Below are 24938 nucleotides of genomic sequence, written 5' to 3'. Positions count from 1 at the left end.
TTTTATACCAGGGTAGTTAGGTAGTTCCTCGGTATTAATATCGTTATGTTGGTAATAAGAACAAGACCACTAGTGTAGTTAGAGCATTTACAATCGAAGCCCCCATATCCGTTCAAAAATCTGGCAGCCTACCCGGTCAGTGCGCAGACAGAAAATTGCAATCAAACTGGACCTGACAAAGTCAGCCCAAATGTCTGGGCTGACCGGCACCCCATACCCAGCCCATATGTGGGGCGTATACGAGGACGCCCAGACATGTCTGCCATGCCGAACTGACGGCATGGGCCCGTGCCAAATCTTTTTAAGATGTCCCCGTCCTTTCCCGAACTGCCATCTTCCTCTCCTCTTTTCTGCCTCCTACGCACATCCACCACCGTAGCTCCGCCGCCACCATTGCTCCGATATTGTCCCCAACCCACAACACTGCCACCGGAAGCCCCAACCCACAATGCCGCCGTCCGTGCCGCTACAGGACGCTGCCCCGGTACGTTTAACTTCTCCCTACATACACCTGGGGCTCTATATGTTCGATGAAATGTTCGAGCAGTTTTTTAATTCTTTTGTTCATTTGTAGGTCACCGATGGATTCGACGTCCAGTGATGCGTATGGAAACATAGACCTTGACGAATTCATATATAAAGAGTTCATCGATTCATCAAATTCAGACGATAAAGATGCTGAAATAATGATGATGATTAGCATCCAGGAAGAATTGGGGAAAGCAAGAGGAGCATGTACTAAACTTCAACGGTTCGATAAAGGGCAGGAGAGTTGTTCCCTGGGATAGGATCATTGGCACAAGACTTCTCTATGCCGACTACTTCGAACCGAAACCAACATACTATTGAGAGTTTTTTCAACATCGCTTCTGGATGGGTAGAGATTTGTTCTTGTGTGTAGTGAATGTCGCGGAAGAGGCTGATGACTACTTCAAGCTGAGGAAGGATTGTTCTGGGGAACTTTCTTTGTCTACTCTGCAGAAATGTACGGCTGCTCTTAGAATGCTTGTTTATGGTAAGGCCGCATATGCCATTGATACCGAAATCCGAATGGGAGAAACCACATGCTTGAACACAACGATGCAATTTGCACGCACCATAGTGAAGGTGTTTGGACCATAGTACCTAAGAGAACCAACTGTGTATAACACAAAAAATTGTTGGCAATTAAAGAATCAAGAGGATTCCGAGATATGCTAGGTTAAGTTGATTGCATGCACCAGCAATGGTAGAACCACCCCCATGTTGGGTAACGTAGCAATAATTCAAAATTTTCCTACGTGTCACCAAGATCAATCTAGGAGATGCTAGCAACGAGAGAGAGGGAGTGCATCTTCATACCCTTGAAGATTGCTAAGCGGAAGCATTACAAGAACGTGGTTGATGGAGTCGTACTCGCGGTGATTCAAATCGCGGAAGATCCGATCTAGCGCCGAACGGACGGCGCCTCCGCGTTCAACACACGTACAGCCCAGGGACGTCTCCTCCTTCTTGATCCAGCAAGGGGGGAGGAGAAGTTGAGGGAGAACTCCAGCAGCACGACGGCATGGTGGCGATGGAGCTCGTGGTTCTCCGGCAGAGCTTCGCTAAGCACTACGGAGGAGGAGGAGTTGGAGGAGGAGAGGGTTGCGCCAAGGGAAGGGTGTGGTTGCCCTCCCACCCCCTCACTATATATAGGGGGAAGGGGAGAGGGGGCCGGCCCCTTAGATGGATCTAGAGGAGGAGGCGGCGGCCAGGGGAAACCCTAGATGGGTTTGGGCGCCCCCACCCCCTAGGAAACTTGCCCCCCAAGCCGGGAGGGGCGGCTGCCCTAGGGGTGGCACCCCCACCTCTCCTGGTTACGTGAGAGGGGTTGGGAGGGGCGCACAGCCCCTTAGTGGGCCGGTTTGCCCCTTCCCCTTGGCCCATAAGGCCCCCCAACGCTTGCCGGGGCCTCCGAAACCCCTTTCGGACATGCTGGCCATAGCCTGGTACCCCCGGAACAATTCCGGACTCCAATACCCTTCGTCCAATATACCGATCTTCACCTCCGGACCATTCCGGAGCTCCTCGTCATGTCCGGGATCTCATCCGGGACTCCGAACAACCTTCGGTAACCACATACTATTTCCCATAACAACTCTAGCGTCACCGAACCTTAAGTGTGTAGACCCTACGGGTTCGGGAACCATGCAGACATGACCGAGACACCTCTCCGGCCAATAACCAATAGCGGGATCTGGATACCCATATTGGCTCCCACATGTTCCACGATGATCTCATCGGATGAACCACGATGTCGGGGATTCAATCAATCCCGTATTCAATTCCCTTTGTCTATCGGTATGTTACTTGCCCGAGATTCGATCGTCGGTATCCCATACCTCGTTCAATCTTGTTACCGGCAAGTCTCTTTACTCGTTCCGTAACGCATGATCCCGTGGCTAACTCATTAGTCACATTGAGCTCATTATGATGATGCATTACCGAGTGGGCCCAGAGATACCTCTCCGTCATACGGAGTGACAAATCCCAGTCTCGATTCGTGCCAACCCAACAGACACTTTCGGAGATACCTGTAGTGCACCTTTATAGCCACCCAGTTACGTTGTGACGTTTGGTACACCCAAAGCATTCCTACGGTATCCGGGAGTTACACAATCTCATGGTCTAAGGAAACGATACTTGACATTAGAAAAGCTCTTAGCAAACGAACTACACGATCTTGTGCTATGCTTAGGATTGGGTCTTGTCCATCACATCATTCTCCTAATGATGTGATCCCGTTATCAATGACATCCAATGTCCATGGTCAGGAAACCATAACCATCTAGTGATCAACGAGCTAGTCAACTAGAGGCTTACTAGGGACATGTTGTGGTCTATGTATTCACACATGTATTACAGTTTCCAGTTAATACAATTATAGCATGAACAATAGAAAATTATCATGAACAAGAAAATACAATAATAACCATTTTATTATTGCCTCTAGGGCATATATCCAACAGTCTCCCACTTGCACTAGAGTCAATAATCTAGTTCACATCACTATGTGATTGTAATAAATCCAACACCCATGGGGTTTGTTCATATCTCGCTTGTGAGAGAGGTTATTAGTCAACGGGTCTGAACCTTTCAGATCCGTGTGTGCTTTACAAATCTCTATGTCATCTTGTAGATGCAGCTACCACGCGCTACTTGGAGCTATTCCAAATAACTTCTCTACTATACGAATCCGGTTTACTACTCGGAGTCATCCGGATTAGTGTCAAAGTTTGCATCGACGTAACCCTTTACGACGAACTCTTTTACCACCTCCATAATCGAGAAAATTCCTTAGTACACTAGTTACTAAGGATAAGTTCGACCCTTGTCATGTGATCCATTCCTGGATCACTATTGTACCCCTTGACTAACTCATGGCAAGGCACACTTCAGGTGCGGTACACAGCATAGCATACTGTAGAGCCTACGTCTAAAGCATAGGGGACGACCCTCGTCCTTTCTCTCTCTTCTGTCGTGGTCAGGTCTTGAGTCTTACTCAATACTCACACCTTATAACACAGCCAAGAACTCCTTCTTTGCTGATCTATTTTGAACTCCTACAAAATCTTGTCACGATATGTATTCATTTGAAAGTACTATTAAGCGTTTTTTATCTATCCTTATAGATCTTGATGCTCAATGTTCAAGTAGCTTAATCCAGGTTTTCCATTGAAAAACACTTTTCAAATAACCCTGTATGCTTTCCAGAAATTCTACATCATTTCTGATCAACAATATGTAACAACATATACTCATCAAAAATTCTATATTGCTCCCACTCACTTCTTTGGAAATACAAGTTTCTCATAAACTTTGTAAAAACCCAAAATCTTTGATCATCTCATCAAAGCGTACATTCCAACTCCGAGATGCTTACTCCAGTCCTTAGAAGGATTGCTGGAGCTTTGCATACTTGTTAGCATCTTTCAGGATTGACAAAACCTTCTGGTTGTATCACATACAACCTTTCCTCAAGAAAATCGTCGAGGAAACAATGTTTTTTGACATCCTATCTGCAAGATTTCATAAATAATGCAGTAACTGCTAATATAATTCCAATAGACTCTTAGCATCGCTACGAGTGAGAAAATCTCATCGTAGTCAACTCCTTGAACTTGTCGGAAAACGTCTTAACGACAAGTCGAGCTTTCTTAATGGTGACACTTACCATCATTGTCCGTCTTCCTTTTAAAATCCATCTGCACCCAACAGCCTTACGACCATCAAGTAGTTCTTCCAAAGTCTATACTTTGTTTTTATACATGGATCCTCTCTCGGATTTCATGGCCTCGAGCCATTCGTCAGAATCCGGGCCCACCATCGCTTCTCCATAGCTCGTAGGTTCATTGTTGTCTAGCAACAGGACTTCAAAGACAGGATTACGTACCACTCTGAAGTAGTACGCATCCTTGTCGACCTACGAGGTTTGGTAGTGACTTGATCCGAAGTTTCATGATCACTATCATAAGCTTCCACTTTAATTGCTGTAGGTGCCACAGGAACAACTTCTTGTGCCCTGCTACACACTAGTTGAAGTGATGGTTCAATAACCTCATCAAGTCTCCACCATCCTCCCACTCAATTCTTTCGAGAGAAACTTTTCCTCGAGAAAGGACCCGTTTCTAGAAACAGTCACTTTTGCTTCCAGATCTGAAATAGGAGGTATACCCAACTGTTTTGGGTATTCTATGAAGATGCATTTATCCGCTTTGGGTTCGAGCTTATCAGCCTGAAACTTTTTCACATAAGCGTTGCAGCCCCAAACTTTTAATAAACGACAGCTTAGGTTTCTCTAAACCATATTTCATACGGTGTCATCTCAACGGAATTACGTGGTGCCCTATTAAAGTGAATGCGGTTGTCTCTAATGCCTAACCCATAAACGATAGTGGTAATTCGATAAGAGACATCATGGTATGCACCATATCCAATAGGGTGCATTTATGATGTTCGGACACACCATCACACTATGGTGTTCCAGGCGGTATTAGTTGTGAAACAATTTCCACAATGTCTTAATTGTGTACCAAACTCGTAACTCAGATATTCATCTCTATGATCATATCATAGACATCTTATCCTCTTGTCACGACGATCTTCTACTTCACTCTGAAATTACTTCAAACTTGTATTTCATCAAGTAAATATACTTAGAATCTACTCAAATCATCTGTGAAGTAAGAGCATAATGATATTCACTGCGTGCCTCGGCACTCATTGGATTGCACACATCAAATGTATTACTTCCAACAAGTTGCTCTTTTGTTCCATCTCACTGAAAACGAGGCCTTTCAGTCATCTTGCCCATGTGGTATGATTTGCATGTCTCAAGTGATTCAAAATCAAGTGAGTCCAAACGATCCATCTGCATGGAGTTTCTTCATGCATATATACCAACAGACATGGTTCGCATGTCTCAATCTTTTCAAAAACGAGTGAGTCCAAAGATCCATCTACATGGAGCTTCTTCATGCGTTTTATACCAATATGACTCAAATGGCAGTGCCACAAGTATGTGGTACTATCATTACTATCTTATATCTTTTGGCATGATCATGTGTATCACTACGATCAAGATTCAATAAACCATTCATTTTAGGAGCAAGACCATTGAAGGTATTATTCAAATAAACAGAGTAACCATTATTCTCCTTAAATGAATAACCATATTGCGATAAACATAATCCAATCATGTCTATGCTCAATGCAAACACCAAATAACAATTATTTAGGTTTAACATCAATCTCGATGGTAGAGGGAGCATGCGATGCTTGATCACATCAACCTTGGAAACACTTCCAACACATATCGTCATCTCACCTTTAGTTAGTCTCCATTTATTCCGTAGCTTTTTATTTCGAGTTACCAACACTTAGCAACCGAACCGGTATCTAATACACTGGTGCTACTAGAAGTACTAGTAAAGTACACATTAATATAATGTATATCCAATATACTTCTGTCGACCTTGCCTGCCTTCTCATCTACCAAGTATCTAGGGTAGTTCTGTTTCAGTGACCGTTCCCCTCATTACAGAAGCACTTAGTCTCGGGTTTGGGTTCAACCTTGGGTTTCTTCACTAGAGCAGCAACTGATTTGCCGTTTCATGAAGTATCCCTTCTTTCCCTTGCCCTTCTTGAAACTAGTGGTTTTACTAACCATCAAAAATTGATGATCCTACTTGATTTCTACTTTCGCAGTGTCAAACATCGCGGGTTGCTCAAGGATCATCATGTCTATCCCTGATATGTTATAGTTCATCACGAAGCTCTAATAGCTTGGTGGCAGTGACTATGGAGAACCATCACTATCTCATCTGGAAGATTAACTCCCACTCGATTCAAGCGATTGTAGTACTCAGACAATCTGAGCACATGCTCAACGATTGAGCTTTTCTCCCTTAGTTTGCAGGCTTAAGAAACTTGTCAGAGGTCTCATACCTCTTGACGTGGGCACTAGCCTGAAATCCCAATTTCAGTCTTTGGAACATCTCATATGTTCTGCGACGTTTCAAAAACGTCTTTGGCGCCTCAATTCTAAACCATTAGCATTACGCACTGAACTATCACGTAGTCATCAAAATGTGTATGTCAGATGTTCGCAACATCCACAGACGACGCTCGAGGTTCAGCACACCGAGCGGTGCATTAAGGACATAAGCCTTCTGCGCAGCAATGAGGATAATCCTCAGTTTACGGACCCAGTCCGCATAATTTCTACTATCAACTTTCAACTAAATTTTCTCTAGGAACATATCTTAAACAGTAGAACCAAAGCGTAAGCTATGACATAATTTGCAAAGACCTTTTGACTATGTTCATGATAATTAAGTTCATCTGATTATTTAATGAACTCCCACTTAGATAGACATCCCTCTAGTCATCTAAGTGAACATGATCCGAATCGACTAGACCGTGTCCGATCATCACGTGAGACGGACTAGTCATCATCGGTGAACATCTTCATGTTGATCGTATCTACTATACGACTCATGTTCGACCTTTCGGTCTCTTGTGTTCCGAGGCCATGTCTGTATATGCTAGGCTCGTCAAGTCAACCTAAGTGTTTCGCATGTGTAAATCTGGCTTATACCCATTGTATGCGAACGTTAGAATCTATCACACCCGATCATCACGTGGTGCTTCGAAACAACGAACCTTCGCAACGGTGCACAGTTAGGGGGAACACATCTCTTGAAATTTTAGTGAGGGATCATCTTATTTATGCTACCGTCGTTCTAAGCAAATAAGATGTAAACATGACAAACATCACATGCAAATCATAAAGTGACATGATATGGCCAATATCATCTTGCGCCTTTGATCTCCATCTTCGAGGGGCGGCATGATCACCTTCGTCACCGGCATGACACCATGATCTCCATCATCGTGTCTTCATGAAGTTGTCTCGCCAACTATTACTTCTACTACTATGGCTAACGGTTAGCAATAAAGTAAAGTAATTACATGGCGTTTTTCATTGACACGCAGGTCATAGAATAAATTAAGACAACTCCTATGACTCCTGCCGGTTGTCATACTCATCGACATGCAAGTCGTGATTCCTATTACAAGAACATGATCAATCTCATACATCACATATATATAATTCATCACATCCTTTTGGCCATATCACATTCATACCCTGCAAAAACAAGTTAGACGTCCTCTAATTGTTGTTGCATGTTTTACGTGGCTGCTATGGGTTTCTAGCAAGAACGTTTCTTACCTACGCAAAAGCCACAACGGTGATATGCCAATTGCTATTTACCCTTCATAAGGACCCTCTTCATCGAATCCGATCCGACTAAAGTGGGAGAGACAGACACCCGCTAGCCACCTTATGCATCAAGTGCATGTCAGTCGGTGGAACCTGTCTCACGTAAGTGTACGTGTAAGGTCTGTCCGGGCCACTTCATCCCACAATGCTGCCGAATCAAGATAAGACTAGTAACGGCAAGCAAATTGAACAAATCATCGCCCACAACTACTTTGTGTTCTACTCGTGCATAGAATTTACGCATAGACCTAGCTCATGATGCCACTGTTGGGTAACGTAGCAATAATTCAAAATTTTCCTACGTGTCACCAAGATCAATCTAGGAGATGCTAGAAACGAGAGAGGGAGTGCATCTTCATACCCTTGAAGATCGCTAAGCGGAAGCGTTACAAGAACGCGGTTGATGGAGTCGTACTCGCGGCGATTCAAATTGCGGAAGATCCGATCTAGCGCCGAACGGACGGCGCCTCCGCACTCGACACACGTACAGCCCAGGGACGTCTCCTCCTTCTTGATCCAGCAAGGGGGGAGGAGAAGTTGAGGGAGAACTCCAGCAGCACGACGGCATGGTGGCGATGGAGCTCGTGGTTCTCCGGCAGAGCTTCGCTAAGCACTACGGAGGAGGAGGAGGAGTTGGAGGAGGAGAGGGCTGCGCCAAGGGAAGGGTGTGGCTGCCCTCCCACCCCCTCACTATATATAGGGGGAAGGGGAGAGGGGGCCGGCCCCTCTAGATGGATCTAGAGGAGGAGGCGGCGGCCAGGGGAAACCCTAGATGGGTTTGGGCGCCCCCACCCCCTAGGAAACTTGCCCCCCAAGCCGGGAGGGGCGGCTGCCCTAGGGGTGGCACCCCCACCTCTCCTGGTTACGTGAGAGGGGTTGGGAGGGGCGCACAGCCCCTTAGTGGGCTGGTTTGCCCCTTCCCCTTGGCCCATAAGGCCCCCCAACGCTTGCCGGGGCCTCCGAAACCCCTTTCGGACATGCTGGCCATAGCCTGGTACCCCCGGAACAATTCCGGACTCCAATACCCTTCGTCCAATATACCGATCTTCACCTCCGGACCATTCTGGAGCTCCTCGTCATGTCCGGGATCTCATCCGGGACTCCGAACAACCTTCGGTAACCACATACTATTTCCCATAACAACTCTAGCGTCACCGAACCTTAAGTGTGTAGACCCTACGGGTTCGGGAACCATGCAGACATGACCGAGACACCTCTCCGGCCAATAACCAATAGCGGGATCTGGATACCCATATTGGCTCCCACATGTTCCACGATGATCTCATCGGATGAACCACGATGTCGGGGATTCAATCAATCTCGTATTCAATTCCCTTTGTCTATCGGTATGTTACTTGCCCGAGATTCGATCGCCGGTATCCCCATACCTCGTTCAATCTTGTTACTGGCAAGTCTCTTTACTCGTTCCGTAACGCATGATCCCGTGGCTAACTCATTAGTCACATTGAGCTCATTATGATGATGCATTACCGAGTGGGCCCAGAGATACCTCTCCGTCATACGGAGTGACAAATCCCAGTCTCGATTCGTGCCAACCCAACAGACACTTTCGGAGATACCTGTAGTGCACCTTTATAGCCACCCAGTTACGTTGTGACGTTTGGTACACCCAAAGCATTCCTACGGTATCCGGGAGTTGCACAATCTCATGGTCTAAGGAAATGATACTTGACATTAGAAAAGCTCTTAGCAAACGAACTACACGATCTTGTGCTATGCTTAGGATTGGGTCTTGTCCATCACATCATTCTCCTAATGATGTGACCCCGTTATCAATGACATCCAATGTCCATGGTCAGGAAACCATAACCATTTATTGATCAACGAGCTAGTCAACTAGAGGCTTACCAGGGACATGTTGTGGTCTATGTATTCACACATGTATTACGGTTTCCAGGTAATACAATTATAGCATGAACAATAGACAATTATCATGAACAAGGAAATACAATAATAACCATTTTATTTTTGCCTCTAGGGCATATTTCCAACACCCCAAAGGTTTGAGCGGGGAAGTATCAAGGTCGCACCAAAGAGGCCACCATCATAGTTGAAGTAGTGACATCGAATGACTTGTGAATTTGACATGCTTTCTTTGGCACGCCGAATTCTAACAATGACATCAATATGCTCCAATGATCTCCTTTGTTCAAGAGATTTTGTGATGGGGATGCTCCGGCATGAACCTACACCGTCAACGAGCACAACTCAACATGGGGTACTACCTTGCTTATGTTATCTATCCTCAGTGGGCGGCGTTTGTGAATACTATATCCGACCCTCGTGGTAGGAAAACAATGTCTCGTTGCAAAAGTGCAAGAAGGTGCTAGGAATGATGTCGGGAGGGCATCCGGAGTGGTCCATGCTCATTGGGGTATTGTTCGTGGAGCTGTAATGATGTGGGAACAAGAGACGCTTTGGCAGATCATGATATATTGTGTAATCTTGCACAACATTATAGAGGATGAGGACAAAGACGCAGCCTCCATGCATGATTTTGAGAAGCCTGGAGTTCAGGTCCGCCTCCCAGAACAAGATGTGGAGCATATTGCCAACTTTCTTGAGATGCATCAACAACTTTAAGACCAACAGGTGCACATGCAACTTCTCAATATAGTGGAGCGTATGTGGACCACGTTGAAAATCATTGAACTATTGTTTTTATGTTTGAATTATGCACTGTGAAGAAATTTTATGTTTGGACTATGTAGTTTTATGTACCCATAATTTTAATATGTACTCCCTCCGTCCGAAAAAAGTTTGTCCCTCAAATGGATGTATCTAGCACCAAGTTAGTGCTAAATACATCCATTTGAATGACAAGCTTGGGACAAGTTTTTTCGGACGGAGGGAGTATGTGAATGCATGTATATGAGGTTTCCAAAATAGGGATTATGATTACAATAAGACATTTGGAGGGCCGGACTTGCGCTGTCCACTGACACATCCAGGCGACATATAGAGGCCCGGATTTGCCGGTCCGGTTGTAGATGCTCTTACCAGGCATTGCATCGCTGTCGTTTGCTACCAACGGTCTACCAAGGCACGTTTGTTTTTAAAGTTGTCATTTGGAAAACTTCAAGAAATTACTGTCACAGCGGTGTACCAGGCATTGCATCGCTGTCATGTGGAAAACTCCGTGAAAGCCATATTTTAAAAGTTTTGAAAAATCTGAAAAAAAATACGAGATGTTAAGAGGGTGATGTTTTTTTGCCACGTAAAATTTCAAGTTGAAACACATTATGAGATGTGAGTTATGAAAAAGACAAATTCAGCCCTGAATAGTGACATTACTGTTTGGCACTATTCAAAGTTGTTTTTGTCTTTTTCATAGCTCACATCTCGTAATGTATTTCAACTTGAAATTTTGTGTGGCAATAAAGCATCATCCTCTTAACATCTCGTATTTTTTTGAGATTTTCTGAAACTACAAATATATTTTTCTCGTGGTTTTCATCGGTTTCCACCGAATGTTGGTTTCCGTATGATATTCTCCCTTTTGAAAAATTCTACTACCAAAGTACCACAGCGAAATATATATACACGCTGATGTACGCAGTTGAGAGTATGAAAATATACACTAGCACATGCAACCGAGAGAAATGGTTGGAGGGTGTGCCGTGCTCAACAACGGGTGTTGTAAATATATAACATAAAAAAATATGAATAGGGAAATATGATAGAAATGACACATCAGCGTATAATTATGTGGTCCATCATAGCATCTTATTTTCAAATTCCATGTGACATGCATTAACTCGTTCACCCCATTGCCCCACGCCACACACACACACACACACACACACACACACACATCCATATCCAGGAATCCTCCTACCAACGACCCAGCACACACGGCCGAGGCCTATATGTATGGCACCCCTCCCTTCACCGCATGATGTGTTCCCTCCCCATCAGCTATCTTCCCCACTCCCACTTTGCAGTCCACACATACGCATGCATTCCTCATACAATATATCATGCATCTCAGCTAAGCTAGTGACAGCACATGCATCACCAATCGCCATATCTTTCAATGGGAAATGGAGCATGAATGCAGTCTCCGTGTACTAGCTACTAGCTACTGCTAGCTCGGTTCCTCGAGAATGTGATAGCAATGGCAACATTGCAAAGGTGATGAAGCTAGCTTAACTGCTGGGATATGATATGATGTGCCTGGCTCCCTGTATGCCACTCATCCAGAGCAACACCTTTTGCAATAAGGTTGCCTGCGATGGATGGCGTGCACGGATCCAAGCATATCGAACCCTCTCCCTCTCCCTCTCCCTCTCGTCTCCTAGTTAGTTTCATTGCTGTTTATCTTCTCTTTTAAGCTATCAGTTTTCTCTCCAATGGCGCTTGATGATGTTCATAGTTTTTTCTTAATATATGGTTTCCCCCCAATGATCTGCTCTCGATATACATAGTATCAGCATGGAAAGGAAATCAATCAAATTTTAACTGGTTTTCTTCAATGTGTCAGCTATACATGTTATTTTATATCAATGTATATGTCAATACGGTTAATTATTATTTGTTCAACAACCATACGCGTGCATGCTAGTAATGAAAATGATGATTTCATATATATGTTTGGACAATGCAAATCGTGGAGTATATATGAGCAAGCAAGTAAATTAGTGTTTCCCTAGCTTCCTCAAGTCTTCTGGATGACATCTTAACTTAGCATCAAGTTATATTTTCAGGGTTAAATTTGCTCCAGTGATGACTAACTCTCACTTTGATAGCCGGCAAAAGTCGGAGAATCTGCAGACAATTTCAGGTCTTCGGGAAGCAGTGCCCATTTCAGGTCTTCGAGAAGCAGTGCCTCCCAGAAGTTGAGCCCAACCTCGTTTGAAGAGCTACAAGATGAACAATTCCAGATGTTCCATATATGTATATAGATTTTCCGTTTTGGAAAAAAAATGTATAGATTTCAAGTCGTTCACACTTCTACCCACGTAATTTCTCATTTTATTTTCATTGTACAAGACAGTTTCTGCCCTAGTTGCAGAAAGACACAAAAGAGCCTTTTGCACATTCCAAAGGGAAGAAATGAGACTGAGAATTTGATCATTAACTTGATTGTAATCAGGCATGAATCACATTAGTATTTTCATCGGTAGTACCTACTTCTGTCCTTTACTTCCAGACACTAATTGATCTTTATGGTGCTTTCTCTCTCAAATTGAGAATTTTATCAATAGAGTAGCAGCGTAGGCCATACTTTCTTCCTTTTTATGGTGGTGCAGGTTCCAAGGCATAATACATCTGACCACTTTTTCTGTAGCTCATGTTAGCAAAAAAGGAAAAGGAAAATAAAGTACTTTTGATGACAACCTACTTGTTCATTGTTTATGTTTAGGAAAATAGTTGCCTTATGCACATATTGGTGCTCAAAGTGTTGAAACTCTAAATAGCATTTACTTTAGAATGGAGGGGGGGTAGTTGTGGGTCTTCTTAAGTAGTATACTGTAAAAAAAGATCGATAGCAGTTGCTAAATCAAGTTTGATTATTATTTCAGTACATCTTTGAAAAAAAAATCTCTCTCCACACCGATTTCCATTAAAGAAACCGCCATAGTGTTGAGTACAAAGTTCAGCAAAGACTAAAGTAAAAAAATACAAAACAAACCGCCATAGTGTTGAGTACAAAGTCCATTAAAGCAACAAACCACTATAAACTAAACAAGTTTCATGATTTCGGACGCGTTGAGTAATCGCCGTAGACACGTGAAATCCATTTCTCCCTCCATGACTCCAATGATTGATCGACTTGAACGAACAATGAACAGTTTCCCCATATAGTACTCGCCTGAAATAGTCATCGGCAGGTGATGCAGGTCATGGTCGGCTAGCTGACTTGACTGTTGCTACTGCATACTCTGGACCTTTACCTTAGAATATGTTCCAGAGAAACCGTAATACTCTCTCTGTCCCATAATATAAAAGCATTTTTGACACTAGTGTAGTGTCAAAAACGCTCTTATATTATGGGACGGAGGGAGTACCACATACACAGTAGGACGCTAATGTAATGGACGCCAATGCACACACATATATACACATGTAGGTATAAGCAACTTCTGACCAATCATGCACCAGAATTATTGCCTTCTCATTTACACTTTTAGGTGAACTGGTTGGTGCACAAACATGCGACATGAACAGTGCCACAAGGATCCGCTTAGCTGGCGGCATCGACCACCTCAGCCTAGAGGTAAGTTAATACTCCCTCCGTCCCATAATGTAAGACGTTTTTTAACACAAAAAACGTCTTACATTATGGGACGGAGGGAGTAATTTTTATGGGTGGACATGTCGCATTGAACGCAATAGTGTGACTAGGGACGTCGCGCCACATTAGGGCTAGCTGCGGCGTCGACAACCTCGGCCGGCAGGTCAGTTTATTTTTTTTGGATGAATTGGTTGGAGCACACAACGGAACAATGCCGACGAAGGCAGGCATATGGCGCCACCTTCGGCTTAGCTGGCGGCGTCGACCCGTCTCGGCGTGCTGGTCAGGATGAGGTGAAGGGCTCAAGGCTGCCATTGCTGCCGAGAGGCAGGGCACAGCCATGTTAGCACCCTCAGTGGACGCAGTGGGAGGAATCCACCTGACTCCAGTATGTGGACAAGGTAGAAAATGCCATAGAGGGCAAGCACTATGCGGATCGATGCAGGTGCATGGTAGCTCAGTCAGTGAACTGCATGCATTTGCCATTGCTTGTCTCTGCAAAGGCTCAGATCTTGCAGGAGATGTCTAGCCATGCAGCACGAGAAACCACATGTGCTTAGCAAATGAGCCACGCAGTAACATCTAAACAGTAGTGCCAAAAGGTACAAGGACGCTAGTGTTAGTAGTATATGCATGGTAAGCAGCAGGGTTCACTGCTGCAAAAGGAAAAATCGTAGCAGGGTTTTACTTACCATCTTTTACAGGTTAAATTATTACTTGGGGTGACAAAGGAAAAATATATATGCAGCTAAAAAGATACTGTCTACTTGGATTTGAAGTGCGATTCATGGACTTGTTAATAATATGGACCGGTGATGATACTCGGCAAGTTCCTTAGCTCTACATGATTGTTGCACATTCCAATGCTAGTGCTCTTCTCATCTCTGGTGGGAAACAACAACTACTTACTAGTAAGAACTTACATCAACGGTGAGTGAAGAATAAAGATGTAGCTATGCAACATTTTGCTTCATCTCATTTGTGATTTCCTGGAAGACCCGCAAGCGGTTCTGTGGCCTCCACGGTCTTGTGCTCGCCACGTTCTTCGGCCACCGGTTAGTGGCCTCCGTGTGATTGGTACCCTGAGAGTGTCCATTGTCACCGAATGGTGCATGACTGTGGAAAAGTGAACGCTGAGCTGCACTGCTTCTCCATGGTGTTTGCTTGGTGCCTTGAGCTTTCTCATTGAGATGCATCGTATTGAGCATTTGGCAGACTCGATTGCTGTGATCTTGAACCTTCTGCTGCTTCCACGCTGGAGCTGTCCTAGCAAACTTCCGGTTCACGTTCTCATCTGTCGACATTCTGGAGTCGTTACGTCTCCATGAACCTGCAGATGAACTTTGTCGCGGAACACCCGCGACCGGGGTTTTGAGGCTGCTGCTTCCTTGAGAAGGTGATGATGTTTTCTCCCTCTGCTCACTTGCATCCTTGCTGCTCTCACCTTGCGCGCTAGTGTTCTTGCCATCGCCCAGCTGCTGTTCATCCTCCTCCACCATGTCAGCCCATGCTTTTCTACCACCATCAACCAAACCCTTCCCCTCTTGCACAGGGTTCTCACTAGCATCCATGGCACCATTAGGGTTTGGCAGGCATTCAGCTGAGCTAGGAGTTTGAACTTGATTCTGTGTGCTGAAATTTGGTCTGTCCTTTCTTACCAGCCGCTTTCGTAGTTTCTCAAGTTGAGACTGTGGTGTGGCAGCATCATTGAACAGTCTTGAAAGATATTGGTACTCCTGCAGACTTTGTCCATTCTTCTCTCCATCAGTAGCAACCATAATTTGTGGTCCTTCACGCTTCAACTGAGTTACCGGAGATGGAAGCACTTGTGAGTTGCAATCCTCACGCTTCTCTGTATCCACCGAAACTGAAGCTTGCAGTTCTTCATAATTCAGTTGAGTTGAAGAACTAGAGAATATTTGTGGATGTAGATATTCAAGACTCTCCACATCAGCAGCAAGTAAAATCTGTGAATCTTTAGACTTCATCTGAGTTATGGGAGAAGGGAGTGTTTGTGACTCAAGTTCCCTAAGCATTTCAGTAGCCCGTGCAAAAGATCTCAAATGGTTTTCATCTTTGCAGTTGTAAGGTATAGGTTGGAGAAGGTATTTAGCTTCAGCTACCTTTCCCATCTTCATCAAGCAGATGGCTAAATTACACTCTTTGTTATAATCAGCTTCCATAGCAAGAGCTTGCCTGCAAGTGTCAAACGCCAAGTCAGTAGGAGCTGGATTTAGTTGAACGAGCTTTACTGGAAATGATGCATGAGGTTATGACAGAAAAAACAGGGTCCACTTCTACTAGTATCAGCATTTATCAGTGCTGAGAACAGTCATTTCTGCATCCTTGATGCGGACTGACAAACTACTCCCTCTGTCAAATATAAAAGGTCCCCTCAAATTTCAAGCCTAAATTTGACTAACAAAATATGAGTTGTATGCCATAAGAGTTACACCACTGGAAACCTCTTTCAAATACGAACCCAATGATATAACTTTTTGTGGCATATAATTCATACTTTTTTAGTAAAATTCATGGCCAAATTTAAGTTCAAAATTCGAGGGTGCGTGTATATTTGAACGGAGGGAGTATAATGGTGCCATAATATTATTCTTACAAATAGCACCAAAAAGAGTATTGAGAATTTCAAGAGAATACGATCATGTCTACCGAAATCCACATCAGCTTAATAAGTCCATCACCAACATAGATATACCTGTAGAGCATTTCAGCCTCCTCATAGTTTTCAGACTGCATATAGGCCCAGGCGAGGTTACCCAACAACCTTCATGACAAAGCAGAGCCTTAGAATGGCGTTTGCGGGACAAATGAAGATGTACGAAAGACTTTTATTACCTTGCCTTTTCATCCCTCAGAGAGAGATAGACTACTCTTCCATGAGATTTAGACAGCTTTGCTTTCCACCGGCCAGAAGCTAGATCCTCGTCAACCATTCTCAGCTTCAATGTCAGCATTTCAATCTGTTCTTTTGTCCTACCGCATTTCTGGTTCAACACAGACAAGATCTTTATCAATACTAGGCTAACTATTCATACACAAATGCGGTATGGGTTTATTATTAGCTGATGACTTTTTCGTATGGGTTTGCGCAATATATTAATGTGTTCAGGATCTACTAGTATAATCAAACGTCAAAAGTGGGCTTCAGAAGAAACATTTAGCTTATATACGTAAATTTACAGGACCGAAATACCTTGTATAGGTCAAGAAGAATATTGTCAAGAGACTCTTGAGCTTCATTTGGACAACGGTGACGGAAGGATCTTATCGCTTCGACGGCTTCTTCAGCCCGATTTGCTTGTTTTAGTACAGTAGCCATATCCTTCAGTGCACTCTCAATTCGTTCACCACTGTTAATAGCTGCCCAGAACAATGGAACTGCCTTGTTTGGATCCTTTTCAATTAACTGGAATAACAGAAGCAAAGTGAGGAAACAAAGAGAAACACAAGCTTATCTTACAAAAGCTTTTAAGATCAAGATTGTAAATGCATCTTGATTGATTCACAAGTCTGCAAGTGCCACAGATAAAATAAAAAATACACTGTAGAAAAGCAGGTAATGCACAGAAGCATTTCAGAGCATCAGGCAGAATGAGCACCTGTTACAGCTACTAGTGAGACTCAAACATGTGCAGTACATCATCACATCTTGCCAAACTGTTTCGATATAATCTTTTGATACAACAAACTTCCGGTAATAGAACACCTACTCACCTAGACATATGTAGAAGGGCAAAACTTTCGTGCCACTTTAGGCTAATGTCATTTTTTTCAAAATTATTATTTATGCCAGGGAGTCTACTTTCATATTTCTCTTTTTTATGCAGTTAACAGATATCCTGATACAACTGAAGATGGTGTGAAACAGCCATATAATGGTTTTTCATTGGAAAAATACTAAGCTTCAAAGCTACTGCATCCTTCCCTCCCATATACTACTCGAGGATTTGGTGAATTTAGCATCTCACGAGATTCAGCAAGCTGCAGTTATTACAGAATACCATTACGATGCAACTAAAAGAACAATGATAGGTTCATTGAAGACAAAATTCAATGAATTGACTCAGGCCCATGATGCATATTTATTGACATTTGGCCCCAGGAAAATGGATGCCAATGAGTTTTCACAAAAGAGCGCTGTAGTCTTAACAATTGAGGCAGCCTGGTGGCATTTGAGCTTTGCATGCAACTGTGCAAGTCAAGGAAGCTAGCACTAACTGTTATCACTAGTACACGGGGCACTGGGGGGGACACACGTTAGGAGAAAATCAAGTTCCCTCCTAAATTTCAGTTCCGCAGTTATTCTGAAGAATTGCATCCATTTAGCCAGCCCGATTGGTAATGGCCAGAACCAGACAGATATAGCGCTCAATTTTGGACCCTGAAGAGGAAGAAATTGCACCTGATGGTGGTGCTCGATCGTATTACCTGCGCCTGCTTCGCCCTCAAGTACGGGGAATCGACCGCCGGCGGCGCCCTCGGCGGCCGGGGACACCCGCCGCCGCTCACCGGCGGGGTGACGCGGTAGGAGCAGCAGCCGGCGCTCAAGGGCGGAGTGAAGTGGTTCCCGGAACCGGCGGGGGTGCAGGGGCTACACCTCTGCGGTACCGCCTCCGCCGCGCCCCTCGGCGACGTCCACGGCGGCAGCCGCCTACCCCCGCTCGGCATGTCGGAATTCCGTCGAACACCTGTGGCGCGTTCGCCGGAAAGCCAGACACCGCCGATAGAAAAGCTCTCCCCGATTCCGGGAAAGGGACCAACCCGGCGTCGAACACAGCAGAGAAGCCCTTGCCTCCGAGACGGATCAGTTCGCCGGCGATCGCATCCGCAAGAAGAATTCCTCGGAGCCAGCGAGAGGAGGGAAGCAGAACGAACGGCCTGTTATATACGCCAACCGAAGAACGGAAGAATTTTTTTGAAACGGATGGAGGGAGGGAGGGTGCCGACGTGGATGGCGTGACGGGCCCACATTTGGCCGACGTGGACGTCGCGTCACGGGGTTCCCGTTCGCTCGCGTACTAGTGCTGGCAGTAAGTGCAGCTCATGCGCCCCTAGTGCGTGCATGTAATGCGTATCGATTGATCGGTTGGTTTCGAGCTTGCATTCCTGCACACGCGACGCATGTGCTGCTCATGGCCATGGGTTTTACCTTGATCTGATTCTCGTTTAAAAGAACAGTTTACAAACAACCTTGCTTCACCGTTTCATTACCCAAAATATGCAAAACTTTCAAGAAAAATACATAACTTCCTTTTTCCACAATGCATCATTTGGCAAACCTGGGAGTTCTGATGTTTGAAATGTAGTTCTGATGTTTGAAATGTAGTTTTTTTTTACTTGACGAGTGTAGCATGCAACTTTTGCGAAATTACTAGTCAAGTGGGCACTCTTTGCAAAGATTACCCCAAAACTCCTCCAGAAAAGTTTTTGTGGGTTTTCCCCAATATGTGGGTTTGCAAAGTACACTCTTTTGTTTTCTTTTCTTAGCGAATTTATAAAATCACGTATCATTTCATCGACGGGTAGCGAGCGACAAAACCACATACACACTCTAGTGTGGTAGCGAGCGCTTGAGGCGAACAAGAAAACAGGTGCTCAACCAACAACTACAAGCTCTACGTCTCGGGTAACAGTTGGTAAAGCTCTTTGGCTCCAACTCTAGCCCGTAGAGGGCGTCAAACCATCAAAGACGCATCCATTGCAATGCTTCTAGAGCCACCAAGCAGACAACACAAGAGAGGAGGGCCCCTTATGCAAGGTCGGGGGGCATGGTCGCGGGCGACCGCCAACCAGTCTAGAAAGTCAGCTCTGGACGAGGAAGGTCTCTCGTGGAACGACACCAGGATAGGATCTCATGCCACACCTGGTGGGAGAAGGACCACCCAACGAGGATGTGTTGCATGTCCTCAGTCTCCTAGTTGCCAAGGATGCACTGGTCGGCATGGGAAGGCCCACAGACTAGGCGGCTCGCATGCCAGCACCTATTTTGGAGAGCAGAGACGGCGCCACTGGCCGATGTAATGGACCATAGCGGCAAGGCGACGTGCGCCTTGGATGTCCCAGACCCAAGAGCGAAGGGGGAGGTCATCCTTGTTGGGAAACGTACATGCAATTTCAAAAAAAAAATCCTACGCTCACGCAAGATCTATCTAGGAGATGCATAGCAACAAGAGGGGGAGAGTGTATCCACGTACCCTCGTAGACCGAAAGCGGAAGCGTTTTGTTAACGCGGTTGATGTAGTCGAACTTCTTCTCATTCCGACCGATCAAGCACCGAATGTATGGCACCTTCGAGTTCTGCACACGTATAGCTTGATGACGTCCCTCGAACTCTTGATCCAGCAAAGTGTCGAGGGAGATGAGTTCCGTCAGCACGACGGCGTGGTGACGGTGATGGTAAAGTGACCCGTGCAGGGCATCTCCTAAGCACCACGAAGATATGACCGGAGGCGTAAACTGTGGAATGGGCACCGCACACGGCTAACAATTGTTGGTGTGTGTTCTAGGCGCCCCCTCCCCACGTATATATAGGTGGGAGGGGGAGGGGGACAGCCTTGGGGCGCCCCAAGTAGGAGGAATCCTACTTGAGGGCCTTGTCCAATTCAGCCCCCCTACCATATCCACCAGAGGGGGAAGGAAAGAGGAGGGAGGAGGGAAGGAAGGGGGAGGCCAAATCCCTCCCCTTCCTTCTCTCTTCCCCTCTTTCCCTTTCCCTCAGGTGCGGCCCATATGGGGGGCGCAACATGTTGGGAATCGTAGCATAATTTTAAAATTTTCCTACGCTCACCAAGATGCATCTATGGAGTATACTAGCAACGAGGGGAAAGGAGTGCATCTACATACCCTTGTAGATCGCGAGCGGAAGCGTTCCAATGAACGTGGATGACGGAGTCGTACTCGCCGTGATCCAAATCACCGATGACCGAGTGCCGAACGGACGGCACCTTCGCGTTCAACACACGTACGGTGCAGCGACGTCTCCTCCTTCTTGATCCAGCAAGGGGGAAGGAGAGGTTGATGGAGATCCAGCAGCACGACGGCGTGGTGGTGGATGTAGCGGGATGCCGGCAGGGCTTCGCCGAGCTTCTACGAGAGAGAGAGGTGTAGCAGGGGAGGAGGGAGGCGCCCAAGGCTGTGATGTTGCTGCCCTCCCTCCCCCCTTTATATAGGCCCCCTTGGGAGGGGGGGGGCGCCGGCCAAACCCATCTAGGGTGGGGGGCGGCGGCCAGGGGGGTGCCTTGCCCCCCAAGGCAAGTGGGAAGCCCCCCACCCTAGGGTTCCCAACCCTAGGCGCATGAGGGAGGCCCATGGGGGGGCGCCCAGCCCACTTCAGCCCACGGGGCCCTCCGGGATAGGTGGCCCCACCCGGTGGACCCCCGGGACCCTTCCGGTGGTCCCGGTACAATACCGGTAACCCCCGAAACTTTCCCGGTGGCCGAAACTTGACTTCCTATATATAATTCTTCACCTCCGGACCATTCCGGAACTCCTCGTGACGTCCGGGATCTCATCCGGGACTCCGAACAACTTTTGGATTTCCGCATACACATATCTCTACAACCCTAGCGTCACCGAACCTTAAGTGTGTAGACCCTACGGGTTCGGGAGACATGCAGACATGACCGAGACGCCTCTCCGGTCAATAACCAACAGCGGGATCTGGATACCCATGTTGGCTCCCACATGTTCCACGATGATCTCATCGGATGAACCACGATGTCGAGGATTCAATCAATCCCGTATACAATTCCCTTTGTCAATCGGTATGTTACTTGCCCGAGATTCGATCGTCGGTATCCCAATACCTTGTTCAATCTCGTTACCGGCAAGTCTCTTTACTCGTACCGCAATGCATGATCCCGTGACTAACGCCTTAGTCACATAGAGCTCATTATGATAATGCATTACCGAGTGGGCCCAGAGATACCTCTCCGTCACACGGAGTGACAAATCCCAATCTCGATCCGTGCCAACCCAACAGACACTTTCGGAGATACCCGTAGTGCACCTTTATAGTCACCCAGTTACGTTGTGACGTTTGGCACACCCAAAGCACTCCTACGGTATCCGGGAGTTGCACGATCTCATGGTCTAAGGAAAAGATACTTGACATTGGAAAAGCTTTAGCAAACGAGACTACACGATCTTTTATGCTATGCTTAGGATTGGGTCTTGTCCATCACATCATTCTCCTAATGATGTGATCCCGTTATCAATGACATCCAATGTCCATAGTCAGGAAACCATGACTATCTGTTGATCAACGAGCTAGTCTACTAGAGGCTTACTAGGGACACGTTGTGGTCTATGTATTCACACATGTATTATGATTTCCGGACAATACAATTATAGCATGAACAATAGACAATTACCATGAACAAAGAAATATAATAATAACCATTTATTATTGCCTCTAGGGCATATTTCCAACAGTCTCCCACTTGCACTAGAGTCAATAATCTAGTTACATTGTGATGAATCGAACACCCATTGCGTTCTGGTGTTGATCATGTTTTGCTCTAGGGAGAGGTTTAGTCAACGGATCTGCTACATTCAGGTCTGTATGTACTTTACAAATATCTATGTCTCCATTTTGAACACTTTCACGAATGGAGTTGAAGCGACGCTTGATATGCCTGGTCTTCCTGTGAAACCTGGGCTCCTTCGCAAGGGCAATAGCTCTAGTGTTGTCACAGAATAGAATCATCGGGCCCGACGCATTGGGAATCACCCCTAGGTCGGTAATGAACTCCTTCATCCAGACTGCTTCTTGTGCTGCCTCCGAGGCTGCCATGTACTCCGCTTCACATGTAGATCCCGCCACGACGCTTTGCTTGCAACTGCACCAGCTTACTGCTCCTCCATTCAAAATATACACGTATCCGGTTTGTGACTTCGAGTCATCCAGATCTGTGTCGAAGCTAGCGTCGACGTAACCCTTTACGACGAGCTCTTCGTCACCTCCATAAACGAGAAACATATCCTTAGTCCTCTTCAGGTACTTCAGGATATTCTTGACCGCTGTGCAGTGTTCCATGCCGGGATTACTTTGGTACCTTCCTACCAAACTTACGGCAAGGTTTACATCAGGTCTGGTACACAGCATGGCATACATAATAGACCCTATGGCCGAGGCATAGGGGATGACACTCATCTTTTCTATATCTTCTGCCGTGGTCGGGCATTGAGCCGTGCTCAATTGCACACCTTGCAATACAGGCAAGAACCCCTTCTTGGACTGATCCATATTGAACTTCTTCAATATCTTGTCAAGGTATGTACTCTGTGAAAGACCAATGAGGCGTCTTGATCTATCTCTATAGATCTTGATGCCTAATATATAAGTAGCTTCTCCAAGGTCCTTCATTGAAAAACACTTATTCAAATAGGCCTTTATACTTTCCAAGAATTCTATATCATTTCCCATCAATAGTATGTCATCCACATATAATATGAGAAATGCTACAGAGCTCCCACTCACTTTCTTGTAAACACAGACTTCTCCATAAGTCTGTGTAAACCCAAACGCTTTGATCATCTCATCAAAGCAAATGTTCCAACTCCGAGATGCTTGCACCAGCCCATAGATTGAGCGCTGGAGCTTGCATACTTTGTTAGCATTCTTAGGATCGACAAAACCTTCCGGCTGCATCATATACAACTCTTCCTTAAGGAAGCCATTAAGGAATGCCGTTTTGACGTCCATCTGCCATATCTCATAATCATAGTATGCGGAAATTGCTAACATGATTCGGACGGACTTCAGCTTCGCTACGGGTGAGAAAGTCTCATCGTAGTCAACCCCTTGAACTTGTCGATAACCCTTAGCGACGAGTCGAGCCTTATAGATGGTCACATTATCATCCGCGTCCGTCTTCTTCTTAAAGATCCATTTGTTTTCTATGGCTCGCTGATCATCGGGCAAGTCAGTCAAAGTCCATACTTCGTTTTCATACATGGATCCTATCTCGGATTTCATGGCTTCTAGCCATTTGTCGGAATCCGGGCCCGCCATCGCTTCTTCATAGTTCGAAGGTTCACCGTTGTCTAACAACATGATTTCCAGGACAGGGTTGCCGTACCACTCTGGTGCGGAACGTGTCCTTGTGGACCTATGAAGTTCAGCAGTAACTTGATCTGAAGCTTCATGATCATCATCATTAATTTCCTCCCCAGTCGGTGTAGGCACCACAGGAACATTTTCCCGCGCTGCGCTACTTTTTGGTTCGGAAGGGGTGACTATCACCTCATCAAGTTCCACTTTCCTCCCACTCAATTCTTTCGAGAGAAACTCATTCTCTAGAAAGGACCCGTTCTTGGCAACGAAGATCTTGCCTTCGAATCTGAGGTAGAAGGTATACCCAATAGTTTCCTTAGGGTATCCTATGAAGACGCATTTTTCCGACTTGGGTTCGAGCTTTTCAGGTTGAAGTTTCTTGACATAAGCATCGCATCCCCAAACTTTTAGAAACGACAGCTTAGGTTTCTTCCCAAACCATAATTCATACGGTGTCGTCTCAACGGATTTCGACGGAGCCCTATTTAAAGTGAATGCGGCAGTCTCTAAAGCATAGCCCCAAAATGAGAGCGGTAAATCGGTAAGAGACATCATAGATCGCACCATATCCAATAGAGTGCGATTACGACGTTCGGACACACCGTTTCTCTGAGGTGTTCCAGGCGGCGTGAGTTGTGAAACTATTCCACATTTCCTTAAGTGTGTACCAAACTCGTGACTTAAATATTCTCCACCACGATCTGATCGTAAGAATTTTATTTTTCTGTCACGTTGATTCTCAACCTCACTCTGAAATTCCTTGAACTTTTCAAAGGTTTCAGACTTGTGTTTCA

General features: G+C 45.5%; 1 protein-coding gene across 2 annotated transcripts; it reads right to left on the bottom strand.

The window, feature by feature from the left end:
- Positions 1 to 13463: 13463 nt before the first annotated feature.
- On the bottom strand, positions 13464 to 19153 carry LOC123169047 (uncharacterized). Of its 2 annotated transcripts, XM_044586900.1 has the most exons (6): positions 18516 to 19153; positions 17281 to 17493; positions 16923 to 17071; positions 16783 to 16851; positions 14990 to 16262; positions 13464 to 13643 (listed from the first exon to the last, which is right to left on the bottom strand). In XM_044586900.1, exons 1-5 carry the CDS (start codon positions 18753 to 18755, stop codon positions 15020 to 15022), a joined length of 1914 nt encoding a protein of 637 aa, XP_044442835.1. In that variant the 5' UTR covers positions 18756 to 19153; the 3' UTR covers positions 13464 to 13643; positions 14990 to 15019. The 2 variants fall into 2 exon arrangements, with proteins under 2 accessions (XP_044442835.1, XP_044442834.1); XM_044586899.1 differs by lacking the exon at positions 13464 to 13643 and having other exon boundaries at positions 14780 to 16262.
- Positions 19154 to 24938: the final 5785 nt, after the last annotated feature.

This window comes from Triticum aestivum, chromosome 7D, assembly GCF_018294505.1.
Source record: "Triticum aestivum cultivar Chinese Spring chromosome 7D, IWGSC CS RefSeq v2.1, whole genome shotgun sequence".
Taxonomy (NCBI): domain Eukaryota; kingdom Viridiplantae; phylum Streptophyta; class Magnoliopsida; order Poales; family Poaceae; genus Triticum; species Triticum aestivum.
The sequence above is the reverse complement of the archived record's forward strand: the minus strand, read 5'-3'. Positions and strand labels throughout refer to the sequence as shown.